Consider the following 16,017-nt stretch of genomic DNA (forward strand, 5'->3'; position numbering starts at 1 on the left):
AAAAGTGCTGAACGCTCGCTGCATATTCAGCTAGCCTGGCGTGCTTTTGAAAATGTTCCTCTAAATGGGAATGACTCTGAAGACAATTATTAAGAAAAGCTACAGCGTTAATTTAGGAAAGACGGAACTGTATGTGCATTGGGGAGTCTGAAGGTTAATGTAGCTCGCAGGTGTTGGATCCATCCAGTCTAAGTAGCTGAGGCGCCAGCCAGCAGCCCAGTTGTCCTAGATTTTGTCTACAGTCACTGAAGATAGAGGAGGGGAGGACTGGTGTCAGAAGCTAATTCAGATCTTAGGTGAGCCAGAAAGCTACACTTCTAACCCTTTCAGTTAATGCTGTGAAATGAGGCAGGCTGAATGCAGCCCGAAATGCCTGTCTCCTTTTTAATAATCAGCCTAGGTGGTTGTACGATGCTGAATTACTGCCGTTAACTTTGTCTTAACTACAAAGATAGAGGCGTTGCATGTGCTGAAAGGGAGCTGCTAGAGAAACATCCTGATTTACCTGGGGAAGGAGCGTGGCACTGCTTTTTGTCCTTAAGTTGGGGATTTTAGAATCTAGAATGTAGAAAAGTATAGCTTTATGAAATACAGCCGTGCAGCTGTGTGCAAAGAAGGAAAAAACCCCACAGACCATATGCAATTCTTTTTTTTGCTCATGCATTAATCTACACATAAAGGTAGCTTCTTATGAAAATGGCATTTGTGCTTAACAGTTTGATTTGTTATATACTGTTTTTATTTGCATACTCAAGTGCAGCCTGTGCTATGTGGACTTCTTGCACAGATGAAACTGCAAACTTAAGAAACTTTGGAAACTGGCTCTGTAGGATTTCAGTCTCAAGGCAAAGCTTTTATTAGAGTTATCAGAAATGAGTTTTCTACAACAGAATTGGTTTTATTTATTATTTTCTAATCATTTCAGTTCAGTGTCATTGGGAAGAGAAATATTTACTTTAAACAATTAGTGCTGTCAGTCAGTTTTAATTAATTGCTAATTAAAATGGTGTAAGTTTGTAAAGCAGCAGAGATATAATCATGATAAGTCATAATCAGAAATCACTTGCTGTATGAAACTATGGAAAGGGAAGTTTGTGAACTGGGTGTTGAACTGAAAGGTGGAAGACTGGATTCAGGGCCAGCCAAATGCTGTCACTGATTTTTCACCCTGGTATCACTCCACTTCTATGTCCACCCACCCTTTTGTCTTACCTCCATGTGTTTGTTACTGTAAGTGGTTCTGGGAAGTTCCCATCTCTTATGTAGCTTATACAGAACCGTAACATTTAAATTGCAAATATTTAATTTCATTTAGAACTTGAGAAAAATTTGTTTTAAGAATCTTTTTTGCTTTTCAGTCAGATTTCCTATTAAGCTTTGCTTTTTTGTTTGCAGCCAGCAGAATTGCTCTTGTTGAGTACAGAGAGGGACTTCATGTTTAAATATTTCATATAATTAATGGATCTGGTTTTAGTTTTTGATAGAAACAGAAAGCATTTTAGTTCAACTGAAAAAAGGTAACACTTCGTTAGTGGACAGTGTGGCTCTAATGGATGTCAAATTTCTGATGAGTGGCTTGCAGTCATGAATCCTTGGCATTAGTCCTCTTTCTGTGGTATGGCAGATTTTGTAGTAAGCTTGTAAAAATAAGTAAAGATTCTGAAGGTAGCTTACGAAAACTAACTAACTAAAATAAATAATAGACTCTTTGTCTTCTCCATGCTGCTCATATGTGCCTGTGTCTCCCAGATATGACAGGCTACGTACTGGAAGAATTTTGACACAGTAGCACGAAATAATCTGTTTGAAGGTTTCCCGATTATTGTAGATTGTCAGACACTAAAATCAAGATAGGTTTTTTTTTTTTTAAGGGGGGAAACAACTGTATTGTAAATGGTAGTTGTTATTTTAAAAGCACCTTCCACAATTTATTCCTGCATCTCTGTATATAACTTTGGCAAATGGCAGCTTTGCTCCCTGCTAAATGTTAATACTGAAAACCAGGGGGATTTCACTGCATAGAAGAACTTTACAATGGCTGGAACATGTAAAATGTAGGCCTAACTGAAGGACAAATGCATGCTTGTTTTGGTATCTTGGGTTTTAGGTTTCCGGTACTATACATTTCATCATCAACTTTTGTTTCCTCTGGTGCTGAGAATGAGATCATTATTGCTGTGATTCATCGTGCTCTCACATTATCCACAGATTACTAGATTATAAAGGCAGAAAAGGAGCGTTCTGGCCGCTCAGTCTGACCTCTTGCATCATGTTGGTCAAAGGATTCCCTTGAATTAAATCTTTTGAAGTAAAGCCTTTAGACTCATCTCATTTTGATTTAAACGTTTCTAGTGATGGACAGTCAATTGCATACCTTGGTGAAATTAGCTTAAAGAATGAACAGCAAAGGAAAAGCAGTGGAACCTGTTAAGACTTTTTTTCTTTTTCTTTTCCTTTTTTATTTAAATTGGGTGCATTTATAACCTAAGTCCCCTTGTGTTTATGTCCTTGTATTTTGTATGTGTATATCTACACTATCAGTAGCTTTCTATCCCGTTGAGAACTTTTCCATGTGCTAGCAGTCTCTGTGTGTAAAATTATCATTGTTTTCTTTCAGCTTCAAAGAAAACATTTATCTTATGCTTCTATAATTTTTGAATACAGAGTAAGTATTATCTGCTGTTTTCAGCTGTTGTTGTATGTTCTCCTGAACTGTTCCAACTTTGAAAAGCAGTTTGAAAACAACTGCCTGTTTTTACAACTACTTCCTGCTGATAATTGTGCTCACAATATTCACGGTGTAAAGGCCAACCCATTGCTACTGCATGACTCAAATTTCCCCTTTGCTTTTGCTTTGCTGTAGCAGCTACACATCTAATCAGGGAGAGAGATTGCTGGAGGCTACCTTAAATGAAATCCAGAAATGCCGCATTTTTACTGTGACCTTTGCTTACAATTTCAGTGGACACTTGAACTAACTTCTCTAAGGAGCAAAGCAACTGTGTGTTAAAGCATCTATAGTGTAGCTCTAAATTGTCGAGAGTTGCCTGAACGCTGCAAGTGAATTTCCCATCTTCTTAGCTCTAATATTGTGTTGTTATAAATGCATGCAGTGCTCTCTGTTTCTCCTTACTTGGACAAAAAGGTGGATTTTTATTTTTTTTTCCTCACAGTAATAAAGCCTGAACTGTTGTAATGTGTTATTAAGTTTAGGTCTTCCACCAAAGTGTTTTTAACGCTTTGAGTAGGATGTAGAATACTTTGGTATACAGATTTCATGACTGTAACTGAAATGCCTAGGTTAGAAAAGTAGCTGTCTGGCTCACCCAGGATGTGAATTAGCCTCTGTCACTGATGCTCTCTTTCTGTCTCCTCCTGTCTCTCCAGCGACAGCAGACAGACTCTACGACCACTCAGTTGCTCACTTTGGTGCCTCAGTGACCTATGAGCTGCTTTTCTTTTGGGGTTTTGGGGGTTTTCTTCCCAAATTGTGATGAAATCTATCAGATATGAGTGATAACTTTAGTTTATCTCAGTGGTGAAGGTATCTCAGGGTGGGCATAGAGTAACCAGATGCTTCAGGTTAGTAATGAGCTAGGAACATTTTCAGGCCTAGAATGTTTCTCAAGCATAAAATTAGTGTAGTGATTTCTTCCTAGATCCATTATTTGAGCTGCTGGCTGTTATGGTTCCTTGGCAATTTCATTGTTAAAATCTTTCCATTCTCTACTTTCTCACTACTTTGACCAAAAAGTTGTGTTGAATTCAGTGTTGCTCTGTGTAAATTTCTAAGCTCTATATTTTAGAAATTGTTTTTGTTAGTAGTTTCCTTACTGTGTTAAAATTTAAGATTACTTTAAGGTCTTGCATAATGTTGTCTGTGAGGGATTTTGGATTTTTTCAGAGACATACTGAGTTTTCAGCTAAATAAATATCCAGTTATGCTGTGGTTTTTTTAATGCTAAAAGTAACTTTCACCAAATAATATTAACATAATTTATTGAATTTTGTAACAAATTTGGAGTACTAAATTAATATAATTTTAAATGCAAACTAAGGATAGAAATGCTCAAGGATAAAAATTCTTAGCGAGACAAATGTTTATGTATAAACTGATTATGTTATCTGAATTATTCTCCTTCCACGGCTGATAATATTTGGGAGAAATGTGTACTATATTACTCTGGCATACCTTAAGAAGAACTTATGCTAACACTTGCGTTACCATGATGTACCAAACTATACTGATGTCCCTGTATTATTTTTTTTTTTAAATGCTGGATTTCTTAACACATTGATACATACACAAACACACATAGACCCCCACGTACATGTTCTCTTTGCCTGCCTCTCTCTCTCCTTCTCTCATACTTCACTTTGACATGCCTTTTGATGGTAAAACCGGAACCCTTTTACGACCTGTAAGCCACACCTGAGTAGCTGATAGGAGATCCAACATGTGTTCATTACTTTGATAGCAGCGAGAAGGCTACCTTTGCACCTTAAGCTTAATGGTGATGTTTTTCTTTTTCGCTTATTGTTAAAACAATATATTTATAAGTGTGCTTACTTTCAGTAAAATCTAATGGAAACTTGTAGTGGTTTTGGCTTGGTTTTAGCTATTATGAGTTCCAAGGGTGCCCATAATGAGTAGTAGACAGTGACCTAATATTTTTGCTGCAGCATAGGAGTAGGATATGATGGAGGGAGTAAGAACTCAAAGGTAACAGCTGATTTTCTTGGTCAGAGAAGAGAGGAGCCAAAGTGGCTTTCTCTTCCCAGCTCTTTGACAGGTCCTCATAGAAGAGGACAAAAGAAACCTGTTGCAGTTTTCATAGATTGCTCTTCCATCTGTTTTTGTAGGATCCTCAGCTGGTATAGGAGACTGATGATGCTTTACATTCTTAAATACAGTGTAATAAGAGTATTCTATCTTGCTGCTATTACTGTTTTTGTTATCATTGGGTCTTTCTTGGGCTCCAGTATATGGTAAGTATTGTAAGTCACACGAGTTGTTGGCTTGTTCTTTGAGACTATCACTCCACATAGACAACTTGTGTGGTAAATGCAGTGGGTGCTGGCAGGATTTTTTGGGGAGTTAAACAGTTAGCTGGATGCTGGCCATTAGCAGAAGTGGTGCATCCAAGTACCTGGTATGTATTTGTTTTATTTGACAGTTAAACCTGGGTTTATTTCTTCCTTTTTTTGGGTTGCTAATGAAATTAAGAAACACTGGCACATTCAACAAGCATGTATATTCCTTGACTTCTTCACAGACATGTTACTTGACCTCAGTGACCTTCTTCAGGTATTGTATCTTTTTTTATTTGAAACGTTTGTTAAATTGTTGAAGTTTAAGAGTAATTGCAAGCAAAGAGCTGTCAGCATGGGCAGTTTAGGATGTTTTGATTTCTCTCTAAAAATTCTGAATTGGAAAATCACTGGGTTTGTAAATCTGAGTAATTGTTCAGTAAAATTAAATGTCGAACAAATATTTTTTGCTTTTAATGCTGCAAATAATGTATCAAGAGTTAGTATGATCCTTTCATCAGGATTCAGTTGCCGCAATGGTGCGGGGTCATATGTTACAGATTTTTAAAACAACAGTTGCTGAAGACAGAAATAACTTTTTTGGTAGGTAATACTGTGTAAATGGATTAGTGTGCTACAGAGACATGCTTTATAAAAATGTATTTTGAGAGAAATACATACTTGCTCTGTATGTGGAAATAGAAAGCTCTACTGACATATGCTGTCTTACCCTCATTCTCCATGTTACAACTGTTTTACATACAATGTGAGTAGGTTAGTTGCATCTATTTTTGTCCTCCCAGCTGTCTTGGTAAATGGCATCCTCTGAAGACTATTTATTGCTTGAAGCAATCTGCTGGAATTGCAGTAATCAAATGAATCTTTAATTCTTAAAATTAGTAACTTTTTTCTCTTTTCTAAACTCTTATAGAATTATTTTGATTACTTATAACCAAATACTGCACGTGTAGAATGGGAGGTTTATTTCCTTCTAAACACAGGTGATTTTTCGTGGTGATTGTTCTGAATGCTAGTAATACGAAGAATAGTCACACAACATGAAGAACACCAAGAGGTATTGTATCTGTAAAAGAAAAAAAGATGGATTGTCAGCAGGAACAGACAAGAAAGACTGAATGATTTGTCTTTTCCCCTCTGTACATTCCAGCGAGAAAAGCTGTTGAGATGGGGCATATGAGGACCAAAAGGTTAAAGAGGAGTAACTGAAGAGATGGGAGAGACAGAAATAGATCAGTAGTAGGGAAATAATCAACCCCATCCAGAGGAAAAATGCAAAATTTCAGTATCATGATCTGTATTTATGTATTTAACTGTGTGAAGACTTCTAATGTGCTCTAATTTATACCTTCTTTAAGGTGAATCTGAGCAAACAGGAATCTTAAATGTGATTGTTAACTGTAGTTAGCCAGAAAGTCCTGCTTAAGAACATATAAATGAGCTTTTCAGGTCCTAGCCTGATTTCTTCCCCACCCCGAGTTTGGTTTTGTTTTTGTTTTTTTTAAACAAACAAAAACTTGGTGGCAAAACATTTATGGCCCAGGCAGAAAACCTCAGTACGTTCTGCTTTAGATCAGCCTTTGCCCACAGACTGCGTGCCTAAAAGAGAAAAGCAATTAGTTCATTAGATTGTACTATATTACCTTGAAGTGCCTCTTGTTTTTCAAGGACAGCTCTCCCATCCTGAAGTTGGGATGTGAATGTCATTAAAGAAAAAGAAAGGTTGTTAGCAGTAGTAGTAGCAGCAATCGTGGTATCTTTCTGAAATATTTAACTTGGTCAGACTCATCTGTACAAAATAAGTCATGCTAGTCCAGGTAATTGTTTTACTGGGTAAAATGAGAAAGGTATCCATTTTATATCAGAAAAAAATCACATCTGAAAGTCTAAAAAACGAGCTACTATTGACCTTCACCAACTCTTGCTTAGATGCTAATAGCAACTTTTGAGATTTTTCTTCAGAATTTTCTACTTGATGCAGCTCAGTTGCTGCAGGAGGTGAAGCGACCTGCAGGGCTGTTAATCATCTGACCGCAGGAATTTTTTGAAGAAAATTACTAAATGAAATATCCTTATGAAGTGTCTTCATGGAGGCTACCTTGGAATAGGTTTCAGTGCATTTGAGGAGAAAAAAAAAAAAAAAGGCATAACAACCTTTTGTGTATTGCTTTGTCTAAAAGCAAAACAAAAATTAAGCTTTGTAACTCTAGCTACCAGCAAAAAAGATAAATGAAAGCCTGTGAAAAAGGCCATCCATTGCTTCCTTTTGCCATCTTGCAGCTGGAAACAATATTAGCTGTGCCATTCTGCATCCTGCTTATGGCACCCTCCACATCAGTGACCTTCAATCACTGTCTTGCAAGCAGCGGGAGATCCAACACCCTCTGTAGCTGACAGCATAAGAAAGGTGGTAGCTAAGAGTAATATTAAGAAGATTTGAATCTGCTGTTACCTGCAACTCAGTATTTTTTTAATGACATATCATATTTGTGTTCTTTCTCTCTTGTTCTGTGTAGCTTTTTTTTTTTAAGAAAAAAGGAGAGGAAATTGTAAGTGTGGCCTCTTAGGCTCTAGTCTGTACTTCTTGTACTACCTCTCTTCCTGTCTTTACTGAGTTGCTTTGGGATTTGGTCCCCCATTCTCCATTAAAAGAAAAAAATTTAAAAAGCTGTCCCCTATAGTGTAACATGCTTTTAGAATAGTAGTATGCAGCTAAAACTTAGCAATAGAGGAGACTCATTTTCACTGTTATGGCAGTCTTTTTAAGAAGTCATATCAGTTGATATGACTTTTATGCTGATGACTGAGATGTGTGAGTTTGTCTTCTTCCACTGGAGAACTGCTACATTTCATAACAGTTTCTGGAGCTTCAAAATTGCTGTCATCTTGGAAAAAGCCAAAATGTCTTTTTTTTTTTAATTGGAAAGGCAATTTCTTCGGTATTTTTTCTCTCATTTTATCTTCAGGTGAAATATATCCTATGTATTGGAAACCTCCTGTTGAAAGTGTTGTCAGATTCAGTATGCCTCTGGTACATTTAGACTTAAAGCATTATCTGGAATGAACTGAAAATGTCCAGACCACTGCTACAAATCAGGCTCCTTCCTTGTGCAGAGCAGAGCTATGCTGCATGCTGATTGAGTTGGAAGGACGATCAGTCATCAGTCTCTGACAGGGAAAGTACTTGCTTATGTTTTCAGATACTGCATTTTACTTGCAAATATAATCTTTAGAGAGGTCTGTAATCAGGCCTTTTGTTTGCTTTTTTGTTAGTCCAATCTAAGCGACAGGCCTTGCTTGTTCAGGAGAGTTGTGAAGCTTGTCTAGCCTTGGCCCAACTTTTGAACCGTTTAGGTTTGCTCACCTGCTTCAGAGCACCTCCTTCCTTCCACCTGCAGAACTAGTTGGCTAAAGTTTTCATCTCAGTGTGGTGAAATGCTGCTTTTCTTATCCTGAGAAATGACAGTTCTTTTTTAGCCTCTTGTGATCTCCAGTGTCATGGTCTTTGCAATGTGGTTATAAAAGACTTTAGGAAGAGGTGTTGGCAGTGCTTTGATCTCCAATTTCAGCCTAGTAGAATACAATTTTTAGTGTGCCTTGTGGTGTGTCCTGCTGTTAAGTAAGGCTAATGCTTACTGAAAAGATGTTGGACAGAGCCAGGCTCTTCATAGGAGTGCGCAGCAGGAGGATTAGCAGCAACAGACATAGTCAATTAAAATGAGATGTTTTGACTCAATATCAAGAAAAGGTTTTTCACCATGCGGACAGTCAAACATTGGAACAGGTTGCTCAGAGCAGTTTTGAAGTCTCTGTCCATGAAGGTTTTCAAGATCCCAAGCAACCTGGCCTGTTCTCATAGCTGACCCTGCTTTGAGCAGGAGATTGGGCTGGAGACCTCCTGAGATCCATTCCAACCTGAACTATAGTCCAATTCTAGATACGGGAAGGGGGTGTATGAGAAGTGAAAATCAGTAACTGGCACCTGCTTGGTCTAGTCTTCCTTTGGTCTCTCTTCCACTTCAAAACACAACTCTCACCCCCTGTTTCTTCTCTTCAGTTTGTCTAGTCACGTAAAAGAACTTTCTTGTCCAGAAGGCTTTTTATTGCGGGTTATTTTTGTACGCTTGTTGTTTTTATTTTTTTTTTTTTGAAAGGCAGCATTGGCCTCCCTGATTACTCTATGCTTGTCATGAATTACTCTTTGACTTTCTTGCATAGATGGTACGATAATGGTTTACTGTACAGCTGTGGTGTTGGAGGAAGAATACTAGGACTACCGCATACATGATTAGCAGAAGTAGACTCTCCCTTCAGAGTCTTCAGACTGAAGGCAGTGCTTTAAAGCATAGCATGAGAGGAAGCTGCTTAATTTTGAGCTGTGTCTCTTTTTGAACTGCAGTCTGACAAGCTGGGTTTGGTACATATTTGTAGTTTTGTGTATTGTCTTTCGAGGTTAAATGTAATGTTCTGGTTGCAATATGCATCAAAAAAAAAAGAAGTTTCAATTTATTGTGTGGAGAAAGGTAAAATAGAGTATTTTTTAAAGACTGTACTCATTTGCTTCAGTTGTTAATACCTTTTGTTCATTTAAAGTTATTAACGTGTTGACTGCATTTGCCTTTATTGCCCCTATGCAAATTGCTATGTTGATTGAGTTAATTTAAACAACCTGGTTGGGACCTTCAGGCATTACTATACTAGAAATGTTAATAATGAATCAAATAACCACAGGTGCCTCTTTCCCTAGCAACAGACACTCTGCTTAAAAACTCATTTGCTTTTCATGCTTGCTTAATTATTTAGGCAAGCAGCCATGGATGTTTCACAGTGTGAATTCTCATTGCGTTCCAACTGCCCGGTCTTTGTCTTTCTAAAAGACAGAAGACCTTAACCATCATCACCACTTGTAGTATTTTTCCAGAATGCCACACCATCATCTTGAAAAGCCTTTCCGGAAAATGCTCGTAGTGAAAGGATATTGATTTATAAATTTATGGAACTTATAGTCAAACAAAAACTTTCATTCAATGATTGCAGCTTTATTTTTTGCTACTGTCCAGAAGGTAAAGTGACCTGGTAACTGTACGAATGGGAGATTCCCTGTTTCCCAAAGAGAGTTTAAAATTCTGGAAGGTGTTAGACTGATGAACAGCTGAATTCCCGTGTCACTGGAAAGGAGGTATTTGTTGTTATTTCTACAAGTGGAAGTATATTGGTATTTGTGAACACATCAGGCATGATGTGAAAGCAAGAGGAAATTATGAAAGGATAAGAGTCCCTATGGAAGTGTCCCTTTGAAATCAGCATCTGATGACTGACAGATGTGAAATGAAAAGGCTGTGTTACCAAAAAATACTGTGAAGGGCAAAGAGTATAACAAGTAGAAGGATCTTTCTATAAAGATGTAACTGAATAATTGGAAGCCATTCCTTCTCCAAGTGCCCCTTTTAACTAATATAAAGTTTTCTGTAACAAGCACAGAAGTTAACTATCTGTAAAGGACAATATCTTACAGAATCTTAAGTTCTCTGTAAAAACTTAGAGGTAAAAACATTGGTTGGTGGTGTGTTGGGTTTGTTTTTTGTGTGGTTTTGTTTTTTTTTTTTTTTTCAGTGCTTTGGTGAGCACATACTTACTGTCTGAAAGATGTCTTCCTGATGAAGAATCTAGGTTGTTTGTTTTTTTAAAAAAAACAACTCAGTGGCAGGTCCATATGTTCGTAAATTTATTCTGTTAAATGTGAACTGAATGTAAAATAATACGGTAAAAACCATCAGGGTATGCAGATATTTTAAAATATCCCCTCTGACGGAGGTTGACACCACTCTGTATTAGGTATTGATGTTCAAACCTAGGGATTACATCAAGTTTAGGAAATGTTAATATCTGATCAAAATACGCAAAGACAGAGCCCAAGTCTGATGAAAGTCTGTAAAACAATTGTTACACTTTGACAATTTTGACTGGGGGAGTTTGGGAAGATGCTGTTTTTCAGTATGATCCTTTTAAATTAAGAGGGGGGAAAAGAGGCCGAAGTCGATGTGGTAAGCTTTAAAGGTCCACCAATTCAAGTCGAAGCCAGAGACATCCTTTTAGAAGGGCATTTTTGTTTATTCACCATTCTAAGGACTCATAAAATTAAGTTTTATGAATGCAAATGTCATATGGTTCTAAATTTGGAACTTTAAGCTTTTGATGGATTGGAGTATATGAATTTTTATAAGAAGTTCTTAATGAAGAAAGAACTAGAAATTAAAGTAGGCCTCTAAATTAATTCTCTTAATTTTCTAAGCTTAATGGAGTGCAAAAAACCATACAAATGGTGAGAGTAAAGGAAGACTCTCTATATGCCTATTATGTATTGTATCTGTCACAGGATATGTGTGTGTGCGTGAGTAATAGTTGAAATTAGTGACAGGGGCATAAAATTCTAGTGAAATGGCCTTCTTCCACTAAAACCAGGAGTTCTTAAATGTCATGTTTCAGCAGTTCAATGCCAGTACAGATTTCTGGGTGAGCTTTATGCCAGCTTTAATTTCCTATTTATGAGAAGTGCCCCAAAACCTATGGATATCTGGTAACTTTTAAAGATGAGAAGCGTATTGTTTGAGAGGGCCTGAAGTCTCTTTTCCTACTGATTTGCCAGGAAAACTGGAAGCAATTAAATATTCCTGATTTTTTTTTTTTTACTTTACCCTGCATTAAAAATGTGTGAGCTTCATGAGAAAAACAACATAGAGCACATAATCCACTCTATGTTATGCTTTCTTTCTAAATTGGTAGTAACCAGAAACTGCAAAGAAATGCGCTTGTGATCAAAAGAAAGAAATTCCCTGATGTACCATTTCCATTTGAATTTATTATTTTGTGTAAATACACTGCCTACACCTTGAAGTTGGTCATAAAACACTGATGAGGTGGGAAAAGCAGGTTGCATTTAAGTACATTACTTCTCAAATAGACCATGGATCCGGAGACTTTTAGTTAGGCCAAGGAGAGGAAGATAAAAAACAGTCATTAAGCAATTTTATTATGCATTTGTCTTTGCTTTAGATTTAATTTGGCACCCACTTTGATTGTTAGAACTTCACTAAAAATCCCTGCTTCTTCACGGTTCTTCGTATTTATTTGTTCTTTGATGGTTGCATTCATGGAAAGTTTGCTTGGGAGGAGTTTCTTAGAGAGTGACATGGTTTGATGGGGACAAACATCAAGTGTTTGGATGTTGTGACAAAAAAAGCCAGAGGGAGAAATACTTGCCTGAATTTGAGGGGTTTTTTTTCTAGACTAAAATGAAGGAACTAGATGAGTTTGTGAGGCCTCTGGTAGAAACATCATACGTAGTTGGCTCCCCTGAAGTAACTTTATTGATTAGCGCAGTGAAATCATTCTTGCAGAACAAGATCTAAGTGATGAGGTTTAAGATTTATAGTAACTTGGTCGACCAACTTAGGAGGCTGAAACTACAGCCAACCCCCACTCTTTATGTTAATATTTCTTAGACAAAAGGTCAAAACAAGCCATTCCAAACTTGAGTGAATCTAGAGCATCTAAAGCCAACGAAACACTGCAGATATTTTGCTGTAGTAATGTCTGTTCTGTCTCTGTGGCTCATGGAAAGTCGCATGCTCTCAAACTCCTGTATGAATTGTGTCAGATTCAGTAGGTGCTTATTTTTCTGTACAAAATTCAGTGACTTATTTCTAAGAAATACACTTCTTATTCAAAGGGTATGTTTTGTTCACTTCCCATAGAAGAGTATTTCTATGTTGTCTGGTATTTCAGGAAAAAAAGTGTAGTAAATTTTAAGACTATACTTTTGTATCTTCTAAACCAGTCCAACCATTGGTCAGACAAAGCGTGGAAGATATTAAATACTTTCCACTAAATACGGAATGAATTAACATCATATCATGTACACTTGACTGGGCAGTCACTTTCAGGATACATGATTGTTCTGAGGATTTCTTTGAAGTTCTCATTTTTTCAGGTTTTTTAAACTTGAGAAGAATTCACGTTAAGAACATTTTCCCATAAAGAAAGATTTTTTAAGTGCACTAGGTGAAAATGTGTCAGTATTTTTTTGTTTGTTTAAATATATGTATTTATTTTGGCTAGCTTGATAGAAGCATCTATACACTTGAGGAGAAACTTGCTTTTAAACTAATGTTGGTAAAGCTCTTTTGTGAAACTGAAAGAGAATATACTTAGTAACAGGATTTTTTATTTCCATAGGCTGGTACTATAATCAACAACGAGGTTGCGTAATTGACTGCTTGGTAAACACCTTCACTATCCTGGCATAGGAGAGAGAGGGGCAGTCCTGTTACATGAAAGCAATAGAGTATCTACTACCCTAAAAATAAATAAATAAATCTATTTGTTTGCGGTGTAGGAGGATGAAGTTTTTTTTCTACTAACTTTGACCTTTATACGTGCCTTGGGGGAGCAAGGTGTTCGTGGAGCTTCGTGGGAACGTTCGGGGCTGATTGAGAACTGAAGTATATCCTGCCTTTCTTGCTGACCACAAAAACACATCTTAAGATAGTGAAAGAAAACTTCCTCAGACTCTTAAAATACAAATGTAGTTGCCTATGCTATAAATTGCAAATTGGAGTATGAAGAGTAACTCCTCCCCTCAGTTTACATCCTCCTGAGCGCAGCAGTGAAGGAGGGGAGGGGAGCAGGGCTCTGTCCCTGGCGCCTTAGCAGGTTTGGTGTGGTCTAGGGTTTTCCTGAATTTATTTATCTTATTTTAAAGTAGGGTGATCTGGGGCAATGTCCAAACAGTAGGAAGTGACAAATAACCCTCGGGACATGTAGCACCACTCCTTGCTTTGGTGGAAAAGTTCCGGTGTGGGCTTGTGCAATACTTAATTATCCCACTTCACATGATCATACAGACCTGAAATTTGCACTAACTTGTAAGTATTTGCTCAGGTTTTGTTATGTTATGCTATAAATGACACTTTATATATACTGATATTATATTAAAGTCTACTTAATGCTTTAAGATGTTAGGTGACAACTGAAAAATTGCCCAAGTACTACAGAGCAACATTAAGCCCACTGAAGAGCATGATGAACTTTTTATAAGTTTTTCAGTATGAACTTATGCTTTGATTTACAATCCTAATTTGTGCAGCTTTTGACAAGCACCAAGTATTAATTCTGTACCTATGAATATCACTTGTATTACTTCAGTTAAACAACCTGCTTTAAAAAAAAATTAAGATTTCAAAAGCGTGCAGTGGGTTTTTTTCCTTTCTGCATAAATGTTCTATTAAAAACATTTGTGGTTTAAGATTTAAATAATGATATTTTTTTTTTTCTTTTAATAGGTGAATGTCTATGTGCTGGGAAAAACTTTCCTTCTGTTGGCCAGAGAACTCTGCATAAATGCTCCAGCCATAGGTATTTTTTTTATGAGTTGACTTTTGAGTATTTGGGTGTATTTTCTGCATGGTTACTTTAAGAGAATATATATGTATGTGTGTATATATAGGTAGTATTGTGTGCTAAATACCAAAGTGGTAACTTAAAAATGAAGCTGGAATCAATTCAGGCCGAAGAGTAATGCTGACCATGAGAGCCTGTTTTCCTTTATGTAAGACTTTTTCAGGAGCTAGATGCTATTTTCTTTTAATCTTGTTGCTTTTTCTGAGAGTAGTTCAGGCTATGCTAAGACAATGTATAATAAATTTGTGTGCATCTACAAGCTTGCACAGGCCTGTCACACTTAAGTTCCACAGAGATGCAACATTTGATAAATATTTGCCAAATTTACTATCTGTCCATCACCTGTAGCTGTTCAGTGCTTGAAATGCAAGTGGCTTGATGGAAAATGAGCAACTTTTTCCAAGCATGCGAGTCACTTTTTTTAATTAGTAAGTCATTGCCAAAATTGTAACATGGTGATAGGAAGGCGGGCTTTAACCTGTTAAAGGGTAAAAAAGCTGTTGTCTGGGCTGTAGCCTTTAAGCCAAGAGAATTCATGCCAATTCCAGTTAAAAGGGCAAGTTTATAGAGAGGTCTTGTGACTGTTGCCCACCTCTATGCAGGAATTTTCTTCCTGTATCTTCACCCACTTTCACTCCCACTCTCCTTAATATGTATTTAGAGAATCAGATGCCTTTTGTGTCCAAGAACAGCACACACGCACACCCTTTCAGATATATTCAGCTGGGCACATAACTGCCCGCCTTTGCGGCAAGAGAACCAGCAGCTCACGTATTGAGCATCGTCGTAAACAGCATCCGGATAGTTAATGTGGCAGTGCACAGCTATCAGCCATTGTGGTGTGCTGGCTTCGTTAGCATAGCTTGATGTCTGGTAAAAGTTCTTGTTTGCAATAATTCAATTGCCTTGTTATTTTTCATTACTTTTTTTTTTTTAAGAGAGAATAGGCAGAATTTGTATTGTGGCGTAGTTTCAAGGTGAAATTAGTGCAGTTTAGGAAAAGACAAGCAGAAACCCCTTCTAAATTAAATGTAGATGTACTTGTTATACATGAAAAAAAATACTGGTTTAGGCTGCTGTTTGAGTATTCTTTCCAAGGTCATTATGAGGAGAGAGATTTATAAAAAACAGTAAGTATTTCTAATTGTCTCATCTATAATGATTGTCAGACACTTGTGAAAAACACCTACTTTTATCACTGAGGAAAGTTAAGAGTACTAGCTATAAAATGACTGCTGATAGTAGATGGGACTATGTTTCTAGAAAAAAATAGGGGGAGGGAAAAAAGATCCAACAGCTTTTGTTTGAGGTGGCTTATTTCTAATCAGTAATTTTGAGTGCACTTCAAGACCGTATCTGAAGTATTTCTCTACTGTCTGCTCTTAAATGTGAGGAGGGGATGTATATTTAGATAGTGGCTGCCAGCATTACAGCTCTGGGCTAAATCTGTGGTAAAGCCTGTCCCTGCATTAAGCTCCATTTGTATGTTTTGACTTTCACCGTTCAACT

At 37.1% G+C, this 16,017-nt stretch overlaps 1 protein-coding gene across 1 annotated transcript in view; it reads left to right on the plus strand.

The window, feature by feature from the left end:
• The window catches only part of BRF1 (BRF1 RNA polymerase III transcription initiation factor subunit), a 161,504-nt gene that overhangs the window by 51,839 nt on the left and 93,648 nt on the right, over positions 1-16,017 (plus strand). The window contains exons 3-4 of the mRNA XM_059819175.1: positions 5,277-5,308; positions 14,391-14,463. Of these exons, the coding sequence (XP_059675158.1) occupies positions 5,277-5,308; positions 14,391-14,463 (105 nt within the window). The remainder of the gene's footprint in view (positions 1-5,276; positions 5,309-14,390; positions 14,464-16,017) is intronic.

Source organism: Gavia stellata, chromosome 7 (genome assembly GCF_030936135.1).
Source record: "Gavia stellata isolate bGavSte3 chromosome 7, bGavSte3.hap2, whole genome shotgun sequence".
Lineage (NCBI taxonomy): Eukaryota > Metazoa > Chordata > Aves > Gaviiformes > Gaviidae > Gavia > Gavia stellata.